The sequence below is a fragment of the Trachinotus anak genome, unplaced genomic scaffold (assembly GCF_046630095.1).
Source record: "Trachinotus anak isolate AG129_WGS33_773 ecotype Australia unplaced genomic scaffold, CSIRO_AGI_Tana_v1 ptg000007l, whole genome shotgun sequence".
Classification (NCBI taxonomy): Eukaryota; Metazoa; Chordata; class Actinopteri; order Carangiformes; family Carangidae; genus Trachinotus; species Trachinotus anak.
Window position 1 is genome coordinate 16,815,889 of NW_027273858.1, and position 22,133 is coordinate 16,838,021.

General features: G+C 40.7%; 5 protein-coding genes across 11 annotated transcripts in view; 1 reads left to right on the forward strand and 4 right to left on the reverse strand.

Moving 5' to 3' along the window:
• Positions 1–1,238, reverse strand: part of LOC139623119 (arginyl-tRNA--protein transferase 1) — a 51,394-nt gene extending 50,156 nt beyond the window's left edge. For 3 of the 5 annotated variants that reach the window (XM_071481061.1, XM_071481063.1, XM_071481062.1), the window contains exon 1: positions 1,070–1,237. In XM_071481061.1, coding sequence (XP_071337162.1) covers positions 1,070–1,169 — 100 coding nt within the window. In that variant the 5' untranslated portion in view covers positions 1,170–1,237. Of the gene's footprint in view, positions 1–1,069 lie in introns of all 5 variants that reach the window. The other 2 variants (XM_071481060.1, XM_071481065.1) reach the window with 2 other exon arrangements.
• A 410-nt stretch (positions 1,239–1,648) lies between these two features.
• LOC139623115 (delta-1-pyrroline-5-carboxylate synthase-like) lies at positions 1,649–9,020 on the reverse strand. Of its 2 annotated transcripts, none has more exons than XM_071481051.1 (17): positions 8,866–9,020; positions 8,167–8,284; positions 7,898–8,049; positions 7,583–7,732; positions 7,381–7,485; positions 7,137–7,289; positions 6,646–6,736; positions 6,072–6,196; positions 5,834–5,978; positions 5,660–5,733; positions 5,081–5,180; positions 3,944–4,164; positions 3,674–3,811; positions 3,371–3,566; positions 3,049–3,170; positions 2,556–2,838; positions 1,649–2,404 (listed from the first exon to the last, which is right to left on the reverse strand). In XM_071481051.1, exons 2-17 carry the CDS (start codon positions 8,261–8,263, stop codon positions 2,223–2,225), a joined length of 2,334 nt encoding a protein of 777 aa, XP_071337152.1. In that variant the 5' UTR covers positions 8,264–8,284; positions 8,866–9,020; the 3' UTR covers positions 1,649–2,222. The 2 variants fall into 2 exon arrangements, with proteins under 2 accessions (XP_071337152.1, XP_071337151.1); XM_071481050.1 differs by having other exon boundaries at positions 7,131–7,289; positions 8,866–9,019.
• Positions 9,021–9,038: 18 nt separating this feature from the next.
• LOC139623441 (tripartite motif-containing protein 14-like) lies at positions 9,039–11,906 on the forward strand. Its single transcript, XM_071481684.1, has 6 exons — positions 9,039–10,314; positions 10,409–10,504; positions 10,614–10,847; positions 10,963–10,985; positions 11,074–11,207; positions 11,308–11,906. The coding sequence occupies exons 1-6, from the start codon at positions 9,718–9,720 to the stop codon at positions 11,904–11,906; spliced, it is 1,683 nt and encodes a 560-aa protein (XP_071337785.1). The 5' UTR covers positions 9,039–9,717.
• Positions 11,907–12,916: 1,010 nt separating this feature from the next.
• The window catches only part of LOC139623117 (hyaluronan-binding protein 2-like), a 69,630-nt gene continuing 60,413 nt past the window's right edge, over positions 12,917–22,133 (reverse strand). For both annotated transcript variants that reach the window (XM_071481053.1, XM_071481055.1), the window contains exons 2-14: positions 17,063–17,138; positions 16,691–16,802; positions 16,379–16,477; positions 16,143–16,253; positions 15,902–16,018; positions 15,688–15,798; positions 15,405–15,576; positions 15,224–15,321; positions 14,740–15,136; positions 14,479–14,621; positions 13,996–14,130; positions 13,663–13,808; positions 12,917–13,524 (exon numbers count right to left, since the gene is read on the reverse strand). In XM_071481053.1, coding sequence (XP_071337154.1) covers positions 13,357–13,524; positions 13,663–13,808; positions 13,996–14,130; positions 14,479–14,621; positions 14,740–15,136; positions 15,224–15,321; positions 15,405–15,576; positions 15,688–15,798; positions 15,902–16,018; positions 16,143–16,253; positions 16,379–16,477; positions 16,691–16,802; positions 17,063–17,122 — 1,869 coding nt within the window. In that variant the 5' untranslated portion in view covers positions 17,123–17,138 and the 3' untranslated portion in view covers positions 12,917–13,356. The remainder of the gene's footprint in view (positions 13,525–13,662; positions 13,809–13,995; positions 14,131–14,478; positions 14,622–14,739; positions 15,137–15,223; positions 15,322–15,404; positions 15,577–15,687; positions 15,799–15,901; positions 16,019–16,142; positions 16,254–16,378; positions 16,478–16,690; positions 16,803–17,062; positions 17,139–22,133) is intronic.
• LOC139623442 (probable E3 ubiquitin-protein ligase TRIML1) lies at positions 17,124–20,401 on the reverse strand (the record flags this gene model as incomplete). Its single annotated transcript, XM_071481685.1, has 5 exons — positions 17,124–19,356; positions 19,455–19,597; positions 19,693–19,739; positions 19,898–20,131; positions 20,291–20,401. Coding segments are annotated over 5 exons (1,107 nt in total), but the record flags the coding sequence as incomplete, so codon positions are not given.

Consider the following 22,133-nt stretch of genomic DNA (forward strand, 5'->3'; position numbering starts at 1 on the left):
GAAGAGAAGGCGAAGAGAAATGTACTTTTATGAAATGCTTTGTCTAATGGCTGTTTTGGTATTATTGGTCACTTAGAAGGGAGCATCCTCACAGCTGGATCAGGGAGAGAGGATTTCCATTACTGCTCCATCTGTTTACATTCAACCACACCAATAAATCAATCAAATTGTATTTGATTTCATGTTTGACTCATGTTTATGCAGTTGCAGCGCTCCACTCAGTTTATACTGTAATCCACACTGTCTGCTACACCTGCAAAACTTAGTCAACTCAACAAGTATGAGAAAGCATTGAGGTTGGTGCCATTAGCTTTAAATATATTATGCGACCTAAGAGCTAAGCTTTGTGCAACATCAAATAAAACCCTGGATCTTACCATCAGCTCTGAAGTTCCCACGCCTAAATACGAGTCAAACTGTTTCACACACGACAGCGTTTTCCGTATTTCCGCAGTCCACCTGATACTTACAGGCCTCTCAGTGTCACGGCACAGGCAGGCCAAATAAGAGACAGGCAGCCGCACTCTCGCTTGTGAGGGCAACATCACTGTTTTCCTACCCCGCACTGCTTAGGGACGGTTCGCTAGCTGGCTAGATGCTAATGGAGATGTTAACAGGTCCCCTGCTAATCTGCCAGTGTTACAGCGTTAACATTGAGTAACTCATAATAGCCCAACGGAATAGCTATTCAACAACACCAGCTCAACCTTGTTTAATTGTCTTCGCTAATTTTATTCTGCGACAGTCTGGTTTAGTTTTCCAAGGAGAACCAGTTAGGCTGGAAGACGCTAATGGCTAAACACTTAGCTACGTCAATAACCTGAACACCATCCAAGTAATGCTGGATGTGCGCTAAATAATCGGTGCTCTCGCTGTGTACTGTCTTCCGGAGTTGGTACATGAGCCATATCTTAGTCAAATTCACATTTAACTACAGCGCCAACATTAAGTGAGCAAACCCCTCTATCAAACCGGTCACTCGTCCAGCAAGTAGACGGAGCTATGTCGTTAGCATTTGCTAGTTCCACTCTATCATCAAGCTGTCTTCGTGAATTCATCAGACACTTACCATGAGAAAAGTTTCCCTTTTCATTTTTACAGTAACCACAGCGGTAACCGTCATCCCCGCCGAAATATTCTACTATAGTGTAAGACTTGTTTCCTGCCATCTTCAGTATCGACACAGATGACAGCTGAGTTTGCCCGGTGTCCGGGCAAGTGCTGCTGGATGTTAAACTCCGCCCACACCCGGCGCGTCACCGGCGGTGCGTTCAAAATATGGGAAATTCCAAAATGCCTAATATCCAGCACTTTTATATCTGGACAGCTTTGTGTGATACGTTGGTTTAATCAGACTGTAAGGAATGAACCACTGTATTGAACACGTATCTAAAATGGGCGGTTATAATAAAAATAATAGGTGCAAGGGTAGCACCTATTTGAGAGTAGAGTCTGAAGTCTAGAGAGTTTGAGGGTGTGAAAGGAGTAATCTGTTACGAAATTGAATGTTTTCATTACTGTGTGTTTATATGCATGTGTTGTAGCTAAAATCAGGCTATACACTAAATGCATACGTAAACAAGGGGCACTATGATGAAGAGTTTTCAATATTTACCTTTGTGACTGATAAAGAACACAAAGTCAAGAGTAAAGAACTGTACAGCATATTTATTCGATCATCTGTGCAAAAAGGAGAGAAAGATAAAACTGGACCAAAATCCTGCACAAACACTTACAGTAAATTACAAAAACACCAAGGGAGAGTTTGTACTTAGAAAAATAAGTTAGAAAATCACAGCTGTGCCAATGATTTATTTTTCTGCCACTATAAAAATGACCCCACAGATGACAGTTTCACCTGTCACACTGTCACACATACATAACAGAATTTGTTTACTTTTTTCTTTTTATCATAATATTTATGTATATTATATATGAATGTATGAAGCAGTTGTTTTCCCTGGAGTTTGGTATTTATCTTAAAAAGAAAAAAAAAAAACAAAAAAAAAAAAACAGTTCTGAGGTTTATGCACAGGTTCACAAAACCAGGAACTTGGTTGTCCAGTAAGAATAGTCTCTGTTCCTGCACCACCATGGGGGATCCATGCAGGTGAAGAAGCAGCAGCTAAATGATGAAGTGCCACTGACAGACACAAGCCTTTAAATAAACTGGACAGGTTAACAGTTATTTTGACTCCTGGTGATAGCTTTTGGTTGAGCACCTAACTAAAACTCCCCTGGGGTACAGGGATGTTTTCATGAAGGTATTTCATACTGCCTTGCTCAGAGAAGTCAGCCACAGTGTGGCCTTCCCCCCGAAGGATCCATTTGGTGGTCAGAAGTCCCTCCAAACCCACCGGACCTCTGGCATGTATCCGTGCCGTACTGATACCAACTTCAGCTCCTGCAAAACAAGTACTGTAACATTAACTCATTTGCCCCATTTTCAAGACAGTGGTAGGTGTGTTCAATTTACAATCAGATTTATAATTCATTCTCATATTTTTTTTTCAGATGGAAATGAGAAGTAAAACCATGCCTGATACTGTACATACCCAGGCCAAAGCGGTAGCCATCAGCAAAGCGAGAGCTGCTGTTCCAAAATACACAGGCGCTGTCCACCTGCTGCAGAAACTGTTCAGCTGTTTCTTCATTTTCTGTAACGATGACATCAGTGTGGGAGCTGCCATATTTGTGGATGTGGTCCACAGCATCCTGCATGCTGTCTACCACCTCAATGCAGCACTCCAGGTCCCCATACTCTGTCCTCAAAGACTTCACCTCAGATGGGCTGAAAGTTAAATAGGATGCAAACCGTGGGCCTGCATGGATCCTCACCTAAAAGAAAGCAATGGCACAACGATATAAAAATGAAGAAAGAATACTTAAATGACCTGAAATAACAGCCATACCCTCTGTCCAGAAAGTTTGTCTCAGTTTCTGAAGCACAAACCTTCATCAAAATGTATGAAACATTTTATCATACACTGTAATTCTACGTGTACTATTCGTACCGAAAGTTATGGAGGGTTTCTGAATGTTTCTTACATGTTCTGTTCTCAGCATATCAATGATCTGGTCAAATATAGGAGTTCGCAGCAAGTCTCTGTGGATAAGGAGGGTCTCCATGGCATTACAGGCCGCAGGGTAGTCACATTTGGAGTCTTTGACTAGAACGAAACATAAGTTAGGATATTTATTCAGCAGCTCTGGGTTACCCCAATGAGTTCATGATAAAAAAATAATAAACTCTTACAAATACTAGATGTACTTCTACAACCTAGGAAACACTGTGACCAAACCAGAGCAGAAATAGAAACAACATCAAAATTTTCTCCAACCTTCACAGCTACACAAAGGAAACACATACCAATATCAATAGCTTTGTCTATGCTGGCATCTTGGTCTATGTAGACGTGACAAACACCCTCGCTGTGGCCCAGTACAGGAATACCCTTAGCTGCCCTTTGAATTTCCCGGACCAGCTGGGACGAGCCTCTTGGAATGATCAGGTCGATCATCTTATCTAGTCTGCAGAGATCCTCAACTTCTTCACGTGTGCTCACCTAAGTGTCAAGGTAAATTTTAGCATATTGCAAAATATTTGAGTTAATGATGTAATGATGTAAAAAACTCACACTGTGTTTCGATAATGTAATGACTTTAGTTTTACCAGTTGAATGGCGTCTGTCACTCCATGAATGGAAAGTGCTTCCTGGGTTAGTTGATGTAAAATTTTATTAGTGTGGGCAGCTTCTTTACCCCCTTTCAGTAGCAAAGCATTTCCACTGGCGATAGCCAGAGCTGACACCTGCAACACAGAATTAAATATGTAAAAATAAGTGTTTAACTTTTAATGACAAAGTCATGGAGTCTCCCAAACCAGGTGTTTATGGTGATGAATCTATTAAGATTAGGGTGATTAAGGGTACTGGGCACTGACCTGCGGGAGACAATCAGGACGTGACTCAAAGATGACCAGCAGGACACCGATGGGGACAGTGATCTGTTCCAGCTCTAGGTTGTTGGCCACCCTGGTCCTCCTCAGCACCCGACCAACACTATCCCTGGAGGACACAGCAAGCTGACGGAGGCCAATGGCGAGGCTGTTTAGTTTAGCAGTTGACAGACTCAGGCGGTCAATCAGAGCCTGTGAGAAACGACCTATGAGGAGACATACATGAAAGATATGAGGAGATACTGAAAATGCATTACTCTGTAGATCCATGCAGAGAAAGTCTTTCTGCTTTCAGCAAGTAGAGGCTCTTTAAAGCAGGAGGAAGAACTTTGCTCGTCCACATGAAGAGTAGATAGATAGATAGATAAATAGATAGATGACTTTATTCATCCCCGAAGGGAAATTAGGTTGTTACAGCAGACCGGTGTATTAGAATACAAAAATACAATAGAATGGAATACTGAGGTAGACAGAATAGAAATAAAAATACAGAATGTCAAGATATAAATACCATAAATAATAATATACTGTGAATATGCATATGTAAATAGAAAGTGCAAAAAGAAGGATACAAATATTGTATGATATGATATATAATATCAATACGGTTAGTATTTGGAGTGGAGTGTTGTGGTGATTCAGAGTGCAAAGTGTGACAAGTCATCTTGTGTCATCTTGGCTCTGACAGAGGTAGATGAGTTGTACAGTCTGATTACAGTAGGTAGGAACGATTTCCTGTATCGTTCCTTAGAGCAGCGGGGTTGGATGAGTCTGTTGCTGAAGCTGCTCTTCAGCTTGTCCAGTGTTTTGTGGAGGGGGTGAGAGGGATTGTCCATGATTACCAGCAGTTTTAGTTGTAGTCTCCCTTCACACAATGCTAGGCAGCCCTACAACACAAGGCACACTCCTGACTCCTGCCAAACTTACAAATACTATGCATTCATAAGCTACTTACTGGCTGATGGACACAGAGCTACAACAAAGTCAACCAATGCTCACAACCACATGATCCCAGCCTCCTCTTCCTTATTTCAGTTTCCCCTGCTACAGATTAGTGACCTTTGAGTCAGATGACTGCATGCAGCTGTGAATTAAGGTGTCTCTCTTTTTGTGACCCTGTACCTGATGCCGTTGCTAACTCCATGTCTCTCCTGTTGGCACTGAGAATCTCATCTTTCTTCTCTGTGAGCAGCTCAGAAAGACAGCAGATGATCTCTCCCCTCTGGAAAAATACACACATGCCTTGATATTATTAACACATCCCAGACGTAAAGAGTAATTAAAGCTGCTTCCAGTAGAATGTAAACTAGATGAATTTGGTGACAACTTGAATATTGTGAATTTTTTATTTTATTTTACTTCCTGTTTTAGTATTTATTTATATCATCAGCAGTTTTTAATTTTTATTATATTTGCAGAGACATGTTCTCCATTTTGGAATCTTGGCATTTTAATTCATTTATTAATGATATGAGGTCAATATACTGTAATTAGGATTAAACCTTAATATAACAGTGCTAAAATAAAGTGCTATTTCACTGTGTCAGTGAGAAGAAGAAATTGATTTGATATTGGAGATTATTCCGCTGCAATCAAGCCTAGAACAAGTTGGACCTCTTGAGAAAATTGTCTTCATATACTATAGTATTTTAGAACTTCACTTCAGTTTGCCAGACCACACAGAGGGAACAAGAAACTCACCTCTTCAGGGAGCAGGGAGGCCAGAGCCCTGCCTGCATGCCGGGCCATCTCTGTCTGCTGCTCCACAGTTGGACCTTGTGGTGTCAAAAACACACACATCAAATAAAAAAAAAACAAAAAAAAACACACACACGAGCGAGTAAAATATTTTTTCCAGATGGTTCTACCCATTACCTGCAGGTTTCACTTCTGAGAAGAAGGTGCCAACTTTCTTCCCTTCAACAATGTCTGTGATAACATGGCCTGTGACTTTAGGATGTGTGCCATTGGCGATGACAACAGACGTCCCACCCTGTAGTGCCCAAAGTGCTGCTTTCACCTGAGTGAGACAAAAATCAATGAGTATAGCTTTTTCATCACTCAACCAAGTCCTGTTTACACTGTAACATCAAATATTTTCTGTCATGCTGACCTTGGCTTCCATGCCGCCAATGCCAACTCTGGATTTAGTGCCGTACGTGATTGACTGCTGGTCTCCAGGATAGAATATATCAATAAGCTTGGCATCATCTGTTCCCGGGGGACTGTCATATAAGCCTGTTGGAAAGATTTTTTTTTCCGTCTTAATCCTTTACAGAGCCGATGCAGTCACACTCATATTGATATCTTTTCATCAAGAAACACCTCACCAGACAGTATATACAGTAGAACGTTTTCTATTTACATATGGTTCAATGACATACGCTAATGAAAAATTAGCAAACATTTGTTGGTTACTCCCTCAAACAGAGATTTGCTGTTTTTTTATTCTGGGGGGCAGGAAGGGTTAAAGAATGTAAAGACAAAATAAGCTTTTTAAAAATATCACTTTGGGCTTTGGGTGACTGTTTGGTTACCCAATATAATAATTTACCATTAATCTAATTTGTCATAAATGTCATGTAAATGACAAATGTCTGATTCACTAGCCCATAAAGTAAACTAATATTAATGCTGTCATGCAAATAGTAAAGTAAATTATATCAAATTGATGGTTATATCTGTACCTTCAACATCAGACAGGGCAATAAGGAGGTCGGCTTTCATTTCGACAGCCAGCCGTGCAGCCAAGCTGTCATTATCTTTGATGCTTATTACCTGAAATACAAACAGAAATTTCATTAAGCCAAAGGGAAAATCACTGTATCTCACATGATACTGTAGAATAACATCTTGTCAGTTGCTACCATACAACTGAAGCCTCCCAGTCCCACTCAGCTGCAAAACAAACAACATATGTTCACCTCTTTCCAAAAGGAGATAACACAAGCAGCTCTGTGCACAATACAATTAGAACACCATACTTTGAGTAAGACCATTTAAAGCTGACACACAAATTAAACAATATGTCCAAGAAGTAAAATGTTAGTGAGGGTGGAAATATAAGTGAAGAGAAACATACGTCTTTCATTTATGCATGCTTTAGGCAAGCCACCATCACAACTCTGGACAATATTTAGCATTCCCAGCATGCCCTTCACACAGTACCCACATTTACCCCCTGTAGGTCACTGTTGGGAACAGGGGGTGGAACAACAGCATCATTGGTGTTGATGATAGGAACTATGTTCATCCGCAGCAGTTCATGGAGTGTGCTGTTCAGATTGCGACGCTTCTGCTCGTCATGGAAATCCAGATTGGTGACCAGAATCTACAGAAGTGGACAGAAATGTAAAGAATTAAATTATATTTATGTAATTTTCTGTCAGTATTGTATTCTGTAATAAAAGTCAAACACATACTTGTGCAGTGCAGATGCTGTACTGGGTGAACATAGCTTCATACAACGCCATCAGACCGCTCTGTCCAGCAGCTGCACACGCCCTTGCCTCCAAAACTGGAATTGACTGAAAAACAGAGATTTCATTAAAGTTAAACTACAAGGTTATAAACAAAATTCAACAAATGTTTCTGAAATATTTTGTATTTGAGTCTATTATTCACCATTTCTTTGAGTTGGTTCTGTCCAGAATGCAAGGCTTGTCTGACACTTTGAGACAGCAGGATCTCATGTCTCAGTCTCTGCTTCCCAAATGCCACAGCACCACTTGTGACAATCATCATCTCCCTGCCTTGATTCTGCAGCACAGCCACCTGATAGGACAGACAAAGACTGTAACATTCAGGTCCCTCCTTAATGGCCAAGATCACTCCTCAAACCAGAAATGTGTGGCGTTCTCACATATGTTCACACTTACACAACCATCATCAACAAAAGTTCCTCTCTTGTCTGTATCTGCAATATTAATGTGGTTTTACCTGCTCTACTATTGAGGCCAGTCGCCCCAGCGCCAGGCCGCACTCATCTCCGCGTGTCACCACAGCACTCCCCAGCTTCACTACAATGCGTTTTGCCTGCTTTAATTCACTGCGGTGGGCAAAAGACTTCCCATGGGGACGTGGGAGTGAGACTGCGGAGAATAACAATCACATTTTATAACACATCAGCACGTCACGTTACATCATACATATCAAAGAGGTGGTGATGACAGTGTCCACCTCAGGTAAGAAGTTGGCTGATTACTTACATTTAGCCTGGGAAAAGGTTCTGATGGAGACTCGACCGCCATTTGACTGCCAGTTTCTGGATGGCAGGCGAGAGCACAAGGCCAGCCTTGCAAACATGGCACTGACGCTTCGGGACAGCTGTGATGAACACACAAACCAGTGCCAGGTTACTCTAACAGTGCAATAACCTCATGTGTGATAAGCAGCCTTAGGATATGATAGACAGGGCGTATGGGTGGATATCTACATCAAGGCTTAAAATGTCAAGAAGACAAACTATCACAACAAAGCCAATAAACATTACTATTAATTTGCGCATTATTTTAGTTTCACTGGAAAGCTGTGCATCATGATGTTCAGCACTGTTTATCAGCACTGTGTTGGTACTTGAACTTGACATACTGACCTAGTGAAGATGATGATGTTTGCAGTAGATAGTTTAGAAACGTCTGCTAAATATATTAGCTTCAAAGCCAGGGGCTTGGCGCCATTCACATCAAAAACCCATGTGACGTGACTGAAGGCACCGAGTTAGTTAATAAGGGTAACATAACAGATCCGGCTGTTTGGTGGAGCTACATGTTTAGTGTCACTGCTGTCAAAAGGTACTAGGGGCTAGCTAACGCTAGCTAGCATTAGCAATGCCGGGCTACCTCCCTGCCTCACGGTGATCTATGGCAAAACGGACAGAGGAAAGGTTGTATAAAATGACTACTCACCAGACAATACGAAAATATACGAACACCAACCACAACTACACCTGTGAGTGCACTGCAGAGGACACGTAGTCAGCCGGACTGGCGCTGCTTCGCTGCCACATCCACAGCCCACGTTGGTTGGGAAGCGCATTAATTGAGCTATTCACGAACGACGTCTACGTAGGATATCTGGACGTTCACGTAGAAAGAAACGGACTTAAGCAAATCGGTTGTCACCTACGTAGAAATAGTACTTTTGATGGGCGGACACTTTGCGTAGCTTTGGGGAAGTGCAAGCCCACAAACAAGAGAGTAAATACATCTTTACTGTGATGCATGTGATGTACTTGTTTTATCATGAAAATATTGGTTCACAAACACCTGTAAAAACTGATTTATCTGAATAAATCAAATAAAATGCAATGTCACATATTTGTTAATGAAAAATAAGAATAACAATTTGTAATGCCAACTATAAAACATTGTAACTGCTCTAATTAATGCCGAATGTTACTGTGGACACAAATAAATAGAGTTAAATTTGAATTATTACTAATACTAATACTAGTACTAATTCATCAAGATGACATCCAAGTGTCCCCATTCGCTGTTTACTTTTTGATGAAACAAAAAAGGACAAAAAACTGGTCATTTATTCCACGTAATCCAGTTTGTTGGAAATTTGCCATTCGATTGTGTGGTCTCCTGAGAGTCAATGGCGTGAAACAGCTACTGGAAGCTATCAACTCATCTTTAGTAATCTGACACTGAGGCCCTCGTGTGCATGCCAAAAGAGGCCTTTGAAACATTAATGAGCAGGAAGGCTAGGAGCACAGGACACACTGTGCTGCCATACCAGGTGCAAGCAGAGCTATGGGGACTGTGGAGGACAGTTGGAAGTGTCCTGTCTGCCAGGATTTCTTCACAGATCCAGTGACGCTCCCATGTGGACATGACTTCTGTCTCACCTGTATCCAGGCTGTCTGGGAAACAGATGGGCCCAATGAAGGTCCTTTCTTCTGTCCAGAGTGTCAGATATTCCTCCCCTCTGACCTCGCTCTGGAGATAAACTCCAGTCTTCAGACCAAAGTAAAGGACTTCACCACTAACAGGCCATCACCAGCACAGCTACGGACAACAACTCCAAGCAGGGAAACCAAATCATCTTCAACGATCCACTGTGACCACTGCATAGAGACTCCAGCAGTGGCCATAAGAACCTGTCTGACCTGTGATGCCTCACTGTGCCAGGCTCACGCCCTGCTGCACGAGCAGAGGTCTGCCCTGAGGGAGCACACAGTTGTGGAGGTGACAGGAGATCCGCTGTCTCTGAAGTGCAGGGAGCACCGTGATGAGCTCAAGCTCTTCTGTATGGAGGAAAGGGTCCCTGTGTGTTGTTTGTGTGTCCTGGTTGGCATGCACAAGAACCACAAAGCGTCTCAAATCAATGAAGCCTGCGTACACTTCAAGGTGAATATTAGTACTGTTTTGTCATTGTGTTTTACTTAATTTTTATTTTATTGTGTATTCATTTTCTATAGGCTTGTTTTATTTCTTTCCTTAGGGTATGTTAGAGACCACGATGAACCAACTGCTAAAGAGGAGAGGCGAAGCAGAACTTGCCATCAAGGACTTGGAGTCACTGTATACACAAACAGTGGTACAATCAATATGAAATCCCCATTTTTAATCATGGTTTTTTTATTATGAACACAATCCCATCTTGTATGTATTTAAACAATGTATATTTTTTATTTCTTATTTCTTAGAGGTCTGCTGCAGATTTCAGAGAGAGAATCTCAGACAAGTACAGCAGAATCCGCGTTGTGCTGGATGGTGACGAGCGCCTGATGATGCAGATTATAGATGCAGAGGAGACATACATGACAGAGTGGCTAGAAGCCCAGAGGGGCATCATGGAGGCCCAGATCAAAGAGATAGACAATCTCAGAGCCTCCAGCAAATCACTTCTCCAGGACACAAATGATCTGAGATTCCTGCGGGTAGGTACCTAATATTTTTACAGCGTGGTATTGTGATTATGTGAAAGTGTTGTACAAATGCGGCTAAAATGTTTTCCGTGACCGCAGTTGTACATGACCTGTTTATTTTCAACAGCAAATCACAACACAGAATCTTTGGTGAGTATATAATTTCTATTTTTTCCATCCTAACTGCTTTCTATTGGTATGATTTTTGCCTTCTAATGGTTTTCAGTTTTTATTGCAGTGATCCTTTGGATTTAGCACCTATCCAGGAAGTAGACAGGGATCTGTGTGACCCTGAGAAACTGAGAACAGTAGAGAAGCTGGTGGATGATCTTTCAGTGGCTCTGTCCCAACACTTTCCACGAATGTGGTCATGTTAGTAAAGAGCTAAATATTCACTTATCTGATTTACCTATCTAAAATCAGCCCCCGCTTTCTCTGTAGTAGTGTATTGATTGTAGATTTTTATTTGCAGATCTAAGTTCTCCTGCTCTGGACTCCAAGACAGCCCATCCAAAACTGGAAATATCCCAGGACAGGAAGCAAGTGCACTGGAGAAGACAGCCTGTCAGTGAGGCTCTGAGCCCTCAACCATATGACTCCCAGTACAGTGTCCTGGCTCAGGAGAGTTTTACTACTGGTCAGCACTACTGGGAAGTCATTGTCCAGGAGAAACCCTACTGGCTGATAGGTGTGACCACTGGGCCAGCTGATAAAAAAGATGAGTCTAGTCAGAGTTGCTCCAGCCTGTGTGTTAACAACACATCCTGGTGCATCTACCATGGAGATGGGCAGTACCTGGCATGTCATGATACCCAGGAGAAGCAACTGTCAGTGGGAAAGAGAGTCAGAAAGCTGGGTATAATGACCAACCTCCAGAAGGGGGAGCTGTCATTCTACGATGCTGATGCTATGACCCTCCTTCACTCCTTCTGTGTGCGGTGCACAGAGCCTCTCTACCCCATGCTAAACCCATGCATTGACGTGAAAGGACTGAACAGGCAGCCTCTTACCTTGTTCTGCATTAAGGACCCCTGGGAGTGGCATGTAAACACAGATCTAGGTAAAGAGTGATCTTGGCGGACAACCTTAAATGATTCATTGATCAAACTCTATATACTCCTCACAAATGTTTTTCAGTGTTTCCATTTTATATAAATTACATGGTGGAAATGTCAGATATGCTGTAAAAAGTTGTGTGTTCATGTAAAAAAAAAAAAAATCTGAAAATTATAGCTGAGGAGTTTTGGTGTTTTAGTCTTCTCTATAGTCATATAGTCATTCCTATATTACCTTCCCATTGTCTGTAGCTATCATGTAAATATTTCATCAAGTGGTATCAGGTGCATTGTCAAACAGTACTTTTGTTCTGCAGAAAAGTTTAGCTCCATGTTCAGCAGCTTAGCAGCTCTCATGTTCGACCTGGTGTAGTTGAGGAGGTAAATGACCCCTACGTAAACTAATGGCTTGTTCTTTGTCCAATGTGCCTTCATTCTCACATGTCAGTGGCCCTACAGAGCTGCTGCCCTGCAACAAACAATAGCCCACTCAGTGAGGCCAATAGCATGAACACAAGATTTAAACCTATTTTTATTATTATTCTTAAGGTATAGGTAACAATCTGAAAATACACCCATCTGTTCCTTGTCTATATCTCTATGTTCTTTGACTCATTTTTATTCTGTGGTTCATCAACAGAACCTTGCATTACATAAAGAGCTTTTAAACAGCGGTGATAAAATGTGAAATTATTTGATTTTGAGCAGAAATTTTGTGCACATGTTTTGAAAGACATATCAATAAAAATCAGAATGACACAGGCAGCTAATACCTATGTAAATAAAATCTACATTTTATGCCCATGTGGTGTTAAGGGCACTCTCATCTTGACCAGGGGTGTAACTAAGCACAGAACAGCATAGAGAGACTGAAGTAACCAGGAAATATTTATCAGCGTGCTGTAAATGTCCCGTCAGAACACTGATGCATCTGAACCCATTTCTATGATTTGAGAGACCACTGGTAAGTAACCACCTGATAAATAAGACAATCTAACACCTTTAGCCTTAAACAGCTCACAGCAGTCATATTGTAAATTTATTGTGTCTTTTCCCTTTCCACATGCACATCACTTTTAACATAAGGTTATGGATTACCTCAGGCTGGAATAAAAGTAAAGTTTCAGGGGAAAATGAAGGAAATAGGACATTTAGATGAACAGTAGATTTCAGATTTCAGGCTTTTCTGTTCTCAACCATATGCAAAAATAAGAACCCATCAAACTCAAATGACAATGCAAATTTTCTCAACGATGAAACCCATTTGAAAAAGCGCTTTGTTAGATGTGATTTTTTTTTTTTTTTTTTGGAAAGGTTGACTGAGCATTAAATTTTACGGTGACGTAGACCTGAAAAGCCACAGCAAATATCATGATCACTTGCACAAAATCCAAAAGCTAAATCATGATGAGTCGATCTTGTTCCATTCACAACCAATCCCTTGGCTTCACTGGCTGGCACGTTGCTTATGGAGATGCTGTTTCAATCTTTGATTTTATCCAGTTCAGGAAAGTAGTGACCCGAGTGTAGACACCAGGCTTGTTCTTCCTCCCACATTGGTCTCCCCAACTCACCAGGCCATAAACAACACTGGTATCATTCTGCTTACAAGTCAATGGTCCTCCGGAGTCACCCTGAAACAAGAGAACAGGTGACAACATATAAAATACACTGCTGCATGCAACTGCTTTAAGAGCTCACCACAAATAAGTTGGTCACTCAGATGTTTTGAATGTTAGTATGCACTTAAGTAGCAAGATTCCTCTACAAACCTGGCAGGAATCCACCCCTCCCTGTAGGTGTCCAGCACAGAACATGGTATTATCCAGGACCTTGCCATAAATTTTGGGTTCAGAGCATTTCTCCTGGTTGATCAGCAGTACATTGGCCTCCAGCAGGTGGTTGGAACCATAGTCAGCTGCAGAAAAAGAAGATAAAATGAAATATAATAACAAATGCAAAGTTGTAATGAATATCAGAGGTCACATGCAAATGTAATTTCAAGGTTTAAAGGGTTCTTTAAACAGTTGCCTCTAAAACAAAACCAGAAAATCTGAATGAAAACGAATGATATTTTGCAACCTGTTATGCAAAAATGGCCTTACATTCCTCAGTGGCACCCCATCCAGAAATGGTACACTCCTTCCCATCAGGCAGTAGGCCATCAGGCAGACAGGCTGCCTTCACAAACTGGGTCTCATTGGCACAAACTCCACCGGTATTTTTCAGCCTCAGCAAGGCTTTGGAAATGCAGTTCAGATACAAGTCACAACAAAATCAAAAACAAACTGAGAAAGTACTTAATTTCTGGTCCTTTTACACCACAATCTCATTACTTCTACTTTTTACTATTTTTAGAGTTTACTTTACTCGATAGACTGCCAATACTGTAGATTACATCAATCATATCATTACCAATGGACTATTTGACAGTCGCCCTGACTGGACATTCTCACATCCCATTCTTATTTAACTAAAAAAAGAAAGATCAAGATATAGACATGAAGTGCTCTCAGCATACTCTTTCTAAATTTCTAACATTGTTGGTGTTATTTGATATTACTGTAAAAAGGAGAGGCATGTATCACCTATGTCATTGTATACAGCTGAAGGAGTCTCCCTGTAGTTCTCATGTACAATAGCTTCTTCAACGTTTATAGTTTGCTCTGTGTTTTCTGTCCCCACCAGTGACAGACTTCCCATAACCACCTGCATGTCCTTTCTTTGCTCACTGTTGAAACACAAACAACACATGATTGAATGAAGATTATGTCTGCATGTATTGATTCTATTGCAGAATCAGCGGTTGATCTATGTTTTTTCTGATTAGTATTCATGATTGTGCTTACATGCAGTGTCCAGCTGTCAGTACCCAGCAGCTAGCAATGAGAACTCCTCCACAGGTGTGTCTGAATGGCTGGTTGGTGTTCTTTGGTCTCACTTGCAGGGACACCTGCCAGGGTATTGCCCCAGGAGCGACCTTCAGACCCCCAAAAATTCGGGTAATGGCTTTTTTTGGCTGAGGCTTCCCACAGGTGGAGAACGGTTGTGGTGGAACAGTGGCAAAAGGAGTGGGAAGACCAGCAGTGGGTACAGGAGGAGGTTGAGGAGCTTGGCTGGGCTTTTCAGTAATCGCAGGTTTGGTAGGTATTGGCCTGGGCTCTGCTGTAGGCTCAGGTTTTGTTGGTTGTGGCTTGGCAGGAGTGGGAACAGGGACTGTGGGGACATTTTCAGTTGGCACCACATCTGGAAACACACACACAGGAAGGTAACACAACAGTTTTTGTTGACCACACTCATAATTAGAAAGCTGCCTGAAGCTTTAAAGCTGACCTGTTGGCACAGGACACTCTGTCACATCACAGTAGTCCCACAGCAACTTGCGGCCTCTTCTGAAGAAACACCAGGGCATCGTGTCTCCATCTGGGTTCCTGTGCCATAGAAAATGTTTGAGTGAACATCCTCTTGTATCGGTTGTTTGAAGTTTGAATACACTTATTTATTTTCTCCCAACCTGCAGAAGTTATGAGGGCCAAGTCCATCTTTGTCCTCAAAGGAGTTGAAGGGATCAGCTCCATTCTCCAGGATGAAGTGTGAGTTCCAGTAAAGGCATTCGTGACCGTCATCTGTCTCACTCACATTGCCACGATATGACTCTCCATCATCCACGTAGCAGTCATCTGGACCTAAAAAAAATATACCACAGTCAGCGTTATAACTCAGCATATGAGTTATAATGACGTTACACTATCTTAGAATGGAATATGTTAAACAATGATGTAGGATGTAGTATTTACCAACATGGCAGAAGCGTCCTCTGTACCCTAGAGGGCACTGGCAGTCAAAGTCATTACCATCCCTGATGCATTGTCCACCATTCCTACATGGGTTAGGCTCACACGGTGCAACTTTGGAGAGAAACAGCACACAGTGTAAGTTTTCTTCCAGGAAGTGTGGAAAATAGTGGAACGGAGGTATTCTGCCTTGTGTGGATGAAAAAATAGTCCTTACCTCGTTTGCAGTCTGGAGGCTGGAAGGGCTGCTTACATTTGCACTCATAAAACGGGGGAGTCGAGGTCAGCACACATTCACCACGCCCACATCTACCTCTCTTACAAACCTTTGGACCTGAGACGATAACACAATAAAGACATTTGTTTAATTTAAATTCCATTTTGCTCATTTTAAATTGTGCATATATGTCCAATCTGCAGTCCAACAACAGGCTGAAGGACAGGGAATTTTTACAAACCTTTCTGGCATTTATTTCCTTTGAAAGGTCTGGGGCAGTCACATTTGAATTTATTCTTGCCTTTATCCTCACACACTCCGTTGTTAAAGCAAGGGTTTGGGTTGCATCGGCCTGAGAAATGAGAAACGTTAAGGAAGAAACATACGCTTTAAATGAGAGCTTTCCAGTGCAGTGTAGCCTGCTCACGCAACATTACAGAGATTTGTATTAATATTTTTGAGCACTCACTCTCTTACCTTCTGGCTCTTGCATATCAAGAAGCCAGTCTGAGTTACTTTGGTCTTCGTCATCGTCATCATCACCAGTAGCTCCGTCTATGATCTCAAAGAAGATGTCTAGAACAATATTTTTCCATTAGATATGAAGCATTGTTGTCTTCCCCTCTTTCTTACCCTATAAAACTAGTTTACAGTGAAGCAGTGTGATTTTCCAAAACATCCAACTATTCCTTTAAACAGTTTGTAAAAAAAAACCCAATAACAGGACACTAAATGTCAAATATTGGTTTACATATAATGTGTTTGGAAATAATTTAAAAAAGTATTTACCTTCAATTATATCCTTAAATCTTCCTCTCTTTCTATCATGTCTGCCGTGCCGATCTTCATGCTCATGATCATGATGATGATGATGATGTTTTTTGTCCTTTTTACGTTTCAGCTGAAAAAAAAAAAAAATAACATTGCCGTTGGCAGCATCACATAAGAAATCATAATCATGAAAAAAGAAAAATGTGCAGTTGCTTAGTATAATTTGAAAGAATTAATCTTTTAAAACAAAAACATGCTCATGACAACAAGCTCTACTGCAGTTTATTCACAGCAAAATCCATTATCAAACAATTCAGTTTTATAAATAAGAGCCAATACATTTGCTTATTGCTACACAATTGCTGTATAATACATACAGTAAGTACATACTTCAGCAGGCACCAGCAGCAGTGCTAAGAAGAGGCAAAAGAAGAGGAGCTTTAGGTTCATGATGGCAGCGGATCAGAGCACATCCAGGAGAGTAAAATGAGAGTGATCTGTCTGGCAGATCACTCACACTTTTCTAAACATTTGTGCAAGTACACTAACCTTTGAGTCACCAGGTTCTCTGGCGTCCCACCTTGTTGCTGAGTCAGTTTTATTGATTTTAGCTGTGCTCTTGGATTTTTTACAACAATAATAATAATAATAGGCAGAACACTGTTCACGAACTTTTAATTAACAATCAAATGGCGCAAAATCAATATCACTGTCTCTGCCGCCTCTGAAGCAGTTTTCATACTGAAATTCATTCAAATGAAAATTGGTTAAGCATACAGTCAGAGCACAAAGGCTCAGAGAGCATATTTACAAAGTAAATATACAAAGAAACAAAGTCAGTTGTTTGTTTGAATGTAGACTTTGGATCTACATACACTTGGTGCATTTCAGGATAAATTACTGTGTGCTTTTTAGATCTCTGTATATATTTACAAAATCAGTAAAGTGAAATACTTACACCACCATTATATTCTAAATGAAATATACTATAAGATCTGAGTATTGCTAACCTTTATCATGTCACATCATGTTAATGAACTTAGAGATGCTTCTAATATGTCTGTGCGCTTATCTGAAAGTTTATTTGGGCACTGGATGAATGTGTAGTATTCTACTTCAACATGGAGATCTTCTACCTGGAGATTTCTATCACACTGTGCCTCTGTATCATCCGAAATACATTCAGTTATTTCAAAAAGGAGCAATTAGCAAGGGTACCACTTTCTAATATGGCACCCCTTCCTATGATTTTAGATTGTAACTACTGGCCTTATTAAAGATGATTTAAACATTTCTAATGCTTTATAGATTATGTTTATCCTCCTCCGGCATAAAACTTGTTTAGTCTTTTAGAGAACTCCTGTTTGCAGAGCATCTGGACAAAATCCCATTTAGTAATAACCCATTAACATTTTCAGCTAGCTGACTAGATGGATTATTAACAGTGGGAGCATTTGTTAATATAGTTTCAAAATTTATAAATGCATTATTATCGAACGGAACAGAAAAACACCAGCAACCTGGAAAAACTTTTTCTTATCAATTTTTTGACTTCTAACTGATCTATAAAGCCTCAGTAACAGATTTTACCCTTTTGGTCCAGCCTGAAATATTTACAAGTTTTCACTACTCTTGTGAAATATTGCAGCATCTATTAGACAGACACGACATTTTGAACAGACATTCATGGTCTCCCAGAAGATGAATCCCACTAACTTAGATGATTTCCTGTCTTTTTCTCTGCACCATCAGGTCAAAGTTTTCCTTTATCTTGTGAAATATCTTAACATCTAACATCTTTCCCACCAGCCTCAGAGGTATTTCATGAATATTGCTAATTAGCAAATGTTGACATGCTGACATGCTAAACTATTACTGCGAATATGGTAAGCATTATACCTGCTAAACCTTAGCATGTTAACATGCTGATGTTAGCATTTAGCTCAAAGCACCACTGTGAGCCATTAGCGTGGCTATAAACTCTAAGTCTTAATTAATTATAAACAAAGCCAGCAGTTACAATTTACGATGTACATCTTTACAATTGGTGCCTTATTAGAAAATAGTATCTTAGCAAGTAATTAATAAAAGCTTTTCTGTGGAGCTACTAGATCAGAGGTCACTGGTAGGAGACGGGGCATTACAGATTACAATAGGCTTTGCATTGGCGCCATTGTGGTCATGACCAGGACACAGGGCTAAGTGGAGGCAGTCTGAGAAAGTTCCTGCACAGAACGAGAACAGCGGCGTCATTTTGTCTGCCTCAAGAAACGTCACCAATCCTGCAGGGAAACTACACAATATACCAATCTGACAGAAGCGTTTTGTGAAAGGCAGTTGATGGGGCACCCCTCCATGCCAGGCTGTGTACTCCCCATCAAAAAACTCCACGCACCAAGACTCATCCCCCCGGCCCAGCCAGCAGTCCTCAGTGGTGCCCTTGCGAGGAATGGTAGGGTAGGTAACACCCAGCTCCCAGTAGGTCTTCCCAGTCACATCAATCTCCCAGTAATGTCGACCAAAGGTGAAGCCTTGCAAGCTGATGACATTGAGGGTGGTGTCAAAGCGTCCAGGGAGGTCCTGAAGTTGCTGCCAGTCGTTGGTGTAGGTGGCACTGTCACCTTGGTGGGAGATGATCAGCTTTGGGTGGGCTGTCTGTGGATCCAGACACACCTCACTGGAATCTGCAGACACATATTTAACATTTTTATATAGAAAAGGCAACATATTAAAGAGGTCCAATAGTGGTTATAAACACTATAGAAATAATGTGTGAACTGACAACTTTTGATGAGTTTCTTGATAATTGGTGTCTGCGAGCAGATCAGCAGAAGCATGTTGTTCGTAAGGCTGAGGATTTGTTCAGCTTTAGCCTCATCCAGGTTCACACTGCTCGGGTCAGTCCTGTTAAGAAGATCCATTACTCTGGAGGAAGCAGACCATAGTAAGAAACATCAGCTTTTGCTCCACTGGTTCTTATTGAAGCCTTTTCTTTTATTAATTATGATTTGATGCCATACCTGTCTACTTTCTCCATGTCTTGCTGCTCAGGGTATGAAAAGAAAGACTGAGGAGAAGCAGAAAAATCAATATTAAATGTATTTTGAAAGAAAAATGTTTCATATCATATAATACTTTTAGTTCTCATACACAAGTGAGAGGGTAAATATAAAATTTCAAATCATATTTGATGCAGTGGATGTTGCCACTTTCAAGTTTATTCACCATTGTATCAGGCTCTGTATTGGTCTGGTCTAGTGCCACAGTGAGTCTGGCCAGGTCCTGCTCTATCTCCTGGATTAGAGAACAGTTCCTCTCCATCAGTCCATCCAGAGCAGAGACCGCAGCCCGCTCCTCCATCTCCAGGTGGGACAGGGTAATCCTCAGGTCCTCATCCAGAACGGCCTGGATCTCCTGATATTTCCTTATGATATTCTCCCTTATCACTGAGGACTTTTTCTGAGTCAGGCATAAGTTTTTATGAGTTTATTATATCTGATCACAGGTGTAATTATAGTGCCATTGTTTTTGTTCTAAATTCTAAATGTAATGTCTCAACAAAGACAAAAAAGATTTCATGTTGTGGCAAAATGTCAGCACTGACTCGTCTGAACTTACAGTGATTTCTGATTGCCGTGCTGCCAGTTTCTTCAGTCTGTATTTCACTGCCTCTCGTTGCTTCTTTAGACACTCCTGATGCTTTTCTAATGTCTCCTGTAGAAAGGGTTGCACACATATTCAGCACAGCTCAACTCAACACCAGCAAGGTGGCCAAATTCTTTGTGGTGTGGTGCAGCTGCGGAAGCAGAAGCAGTTTATTATGAAACTTGATGCAACAACAGATTGACTGACAGGAGTGTGCTTACTATAGAAACCATCTTGTCTCTCTTTTTGATTGTTTATTAAAAGGCACACTATGCTTTCTTTATTTTGAGACTAATGGTGATGGTAAAGTTTCCTGTATCAGCACTGAAGGCTTTTCTGTGTCGCAGCAACCCAATCAAGATAAAAAGTGTTCCCATTGATCTCCTCAGAGGATGCAATGCAGTGCAATGTTGTGACTCCAGAGGCAGACATCTGTCTTCTATAGTCTATTCTATTCTGTTGTTAGTGTTTGTCAGAAAAGCAGTTAACACTTTTATCTTAAAGCCCATGATTTAGAACTAGATTTGGAAGAATCAGGTTCCAATAAAATACTTACTGTTACTTTCTGGTACTTAAATTTAGATGCAGTAGAAAAAAACAAAACAAAACCATGGACAGCAAGGGAATAACAACTAGACATTTTATTGGAAAGGAGAAATGAAATATACTTGAGGTATTCACATGGTACAGTATTGTGAAACAAAAATGAAGTTTGGAAAAAATGGCGTCAACAACCACTTTCTTATTGTGTAATTAAAAAGTAAAAGGAGGATAGCAGTCAGCACTTGATATTACCTTATACTCATTGTGCAATCTGAGTATAAAAAAGGAAATCCTCCAATTATTATATTACAGCCCACAAACCTTATTCTTATGTAATCAAAAGAATTAAAAGAATAAGCACTAGGTTCCTCATTAAACAATTAAGATTAACCATGTTTGAGTATGTTCTACTACATTACATGTTATAGTTTTTTTTTACAGAAAGCTTTCATAGCTGTGTATACGAGAAAGGATCAGCTGTTTTCTGCTCCATTGCAGCTGTTATGATTTAACTGTGAAAGAATATGACTAGGAGCAAATTTCCAAATGTACAGACCCATTTCTTGACTTGGCCTTATTAACAATTTATGTAATGAAGTAAAAGGTGTAAATATGACATAAATAATTCCCTGGAGTGCAGCTGTGAAACTACATTACACTGTAAGAATAAGGTATGTGGGCTGTAATATAATGTGGCTGCATTTTTTTGTCAAACTTCAGTTTGCTTCCCAGCACTGTACCCACAAGTAGCCTACTCAGGATTTATAAATTATTTCTCATTTCCTCTTAAACTATTACTCCCTTGTTCCCTATAGTCTTGTTTTCTTCCACTGTGCCTACATTTAAGTACCAGTGGGAACCAGTAAGTATTTAATTGGTACCTGAGTCATACAAAATTACATCTTAAATTATGGGTATTACTGAAAATTATGATTGTTGTGTCATTTACATTAATCCCACAATAATTCCCCTTGAGTATCATACTGGTGTGACTGTGTGTTTTTTATTGTTACTATAAAGTTCATCATGCTTTACACCACTGTTGACCATTTTCCAAAGCACACTCCACTTGTCTATTGTTATCTCACTTGGATACGGCACTGTGCAGAGTGATGCATGTGCGGAGCTTCACAACAGAAGGCTGTTCTCACATTCATGGTGTGAAGCTGCTTCTCTGTGCTCCCCGTCAGTCAAGCGTTTAACATGTGCCTGTACAGGATGATTTTGGGACTTCACAACTTTGGAAGTTTGTCTGTCCAATGTGCAAGTTACA

Excerpts from the sequence above, each read along its gene's own strand:
- LOC139623115 (XM_071481050.1), bottom strand. The coding sequence starts at position 8,263 with ATGTTTGCAAGGCTGGCCTTGTGCTCTCGCCTGCCATCCAGAAACTGG. Across the intron at positions 6,737-7,130 it reads GTGACCTACAGGGGGTAAAT|GTAATAAGCATCAAAGATAA; the intron begins GTGGGTACTGTG and ends TTTGTATTTCAG. Across the intron at positions 3,171-3,370 it reads AGACAAAGCTATTGATATTG|TCAAAGACTCCAAATGTGAC; the intron begins GTATGTGTTTCC and ends GTTTCGTTCTAG.
- LOC139623441 (XM_071481684.1), top strand. The coding sequence starts at position 9,718 with ATGGGGACTGTGGAGGACAGTTGGAAGTGTCCTGTCTGCCAGGATTTC. Across the intron at positions 10,505-10,613 it reads CACTGTATACACAAACAGTG|AGGTCTGCTGCAGATTTCAG; the intron begins GTACAATCAATA and ends CTTATTTCTTAG. Across the intron at positions 10,986-11,073 it reads ATCACAACACAGAATCTTTG|TGATCCTTTGGATTTAGCAC; the intron begins GTGAGTATATAA and ends TTTTTATTGCAG.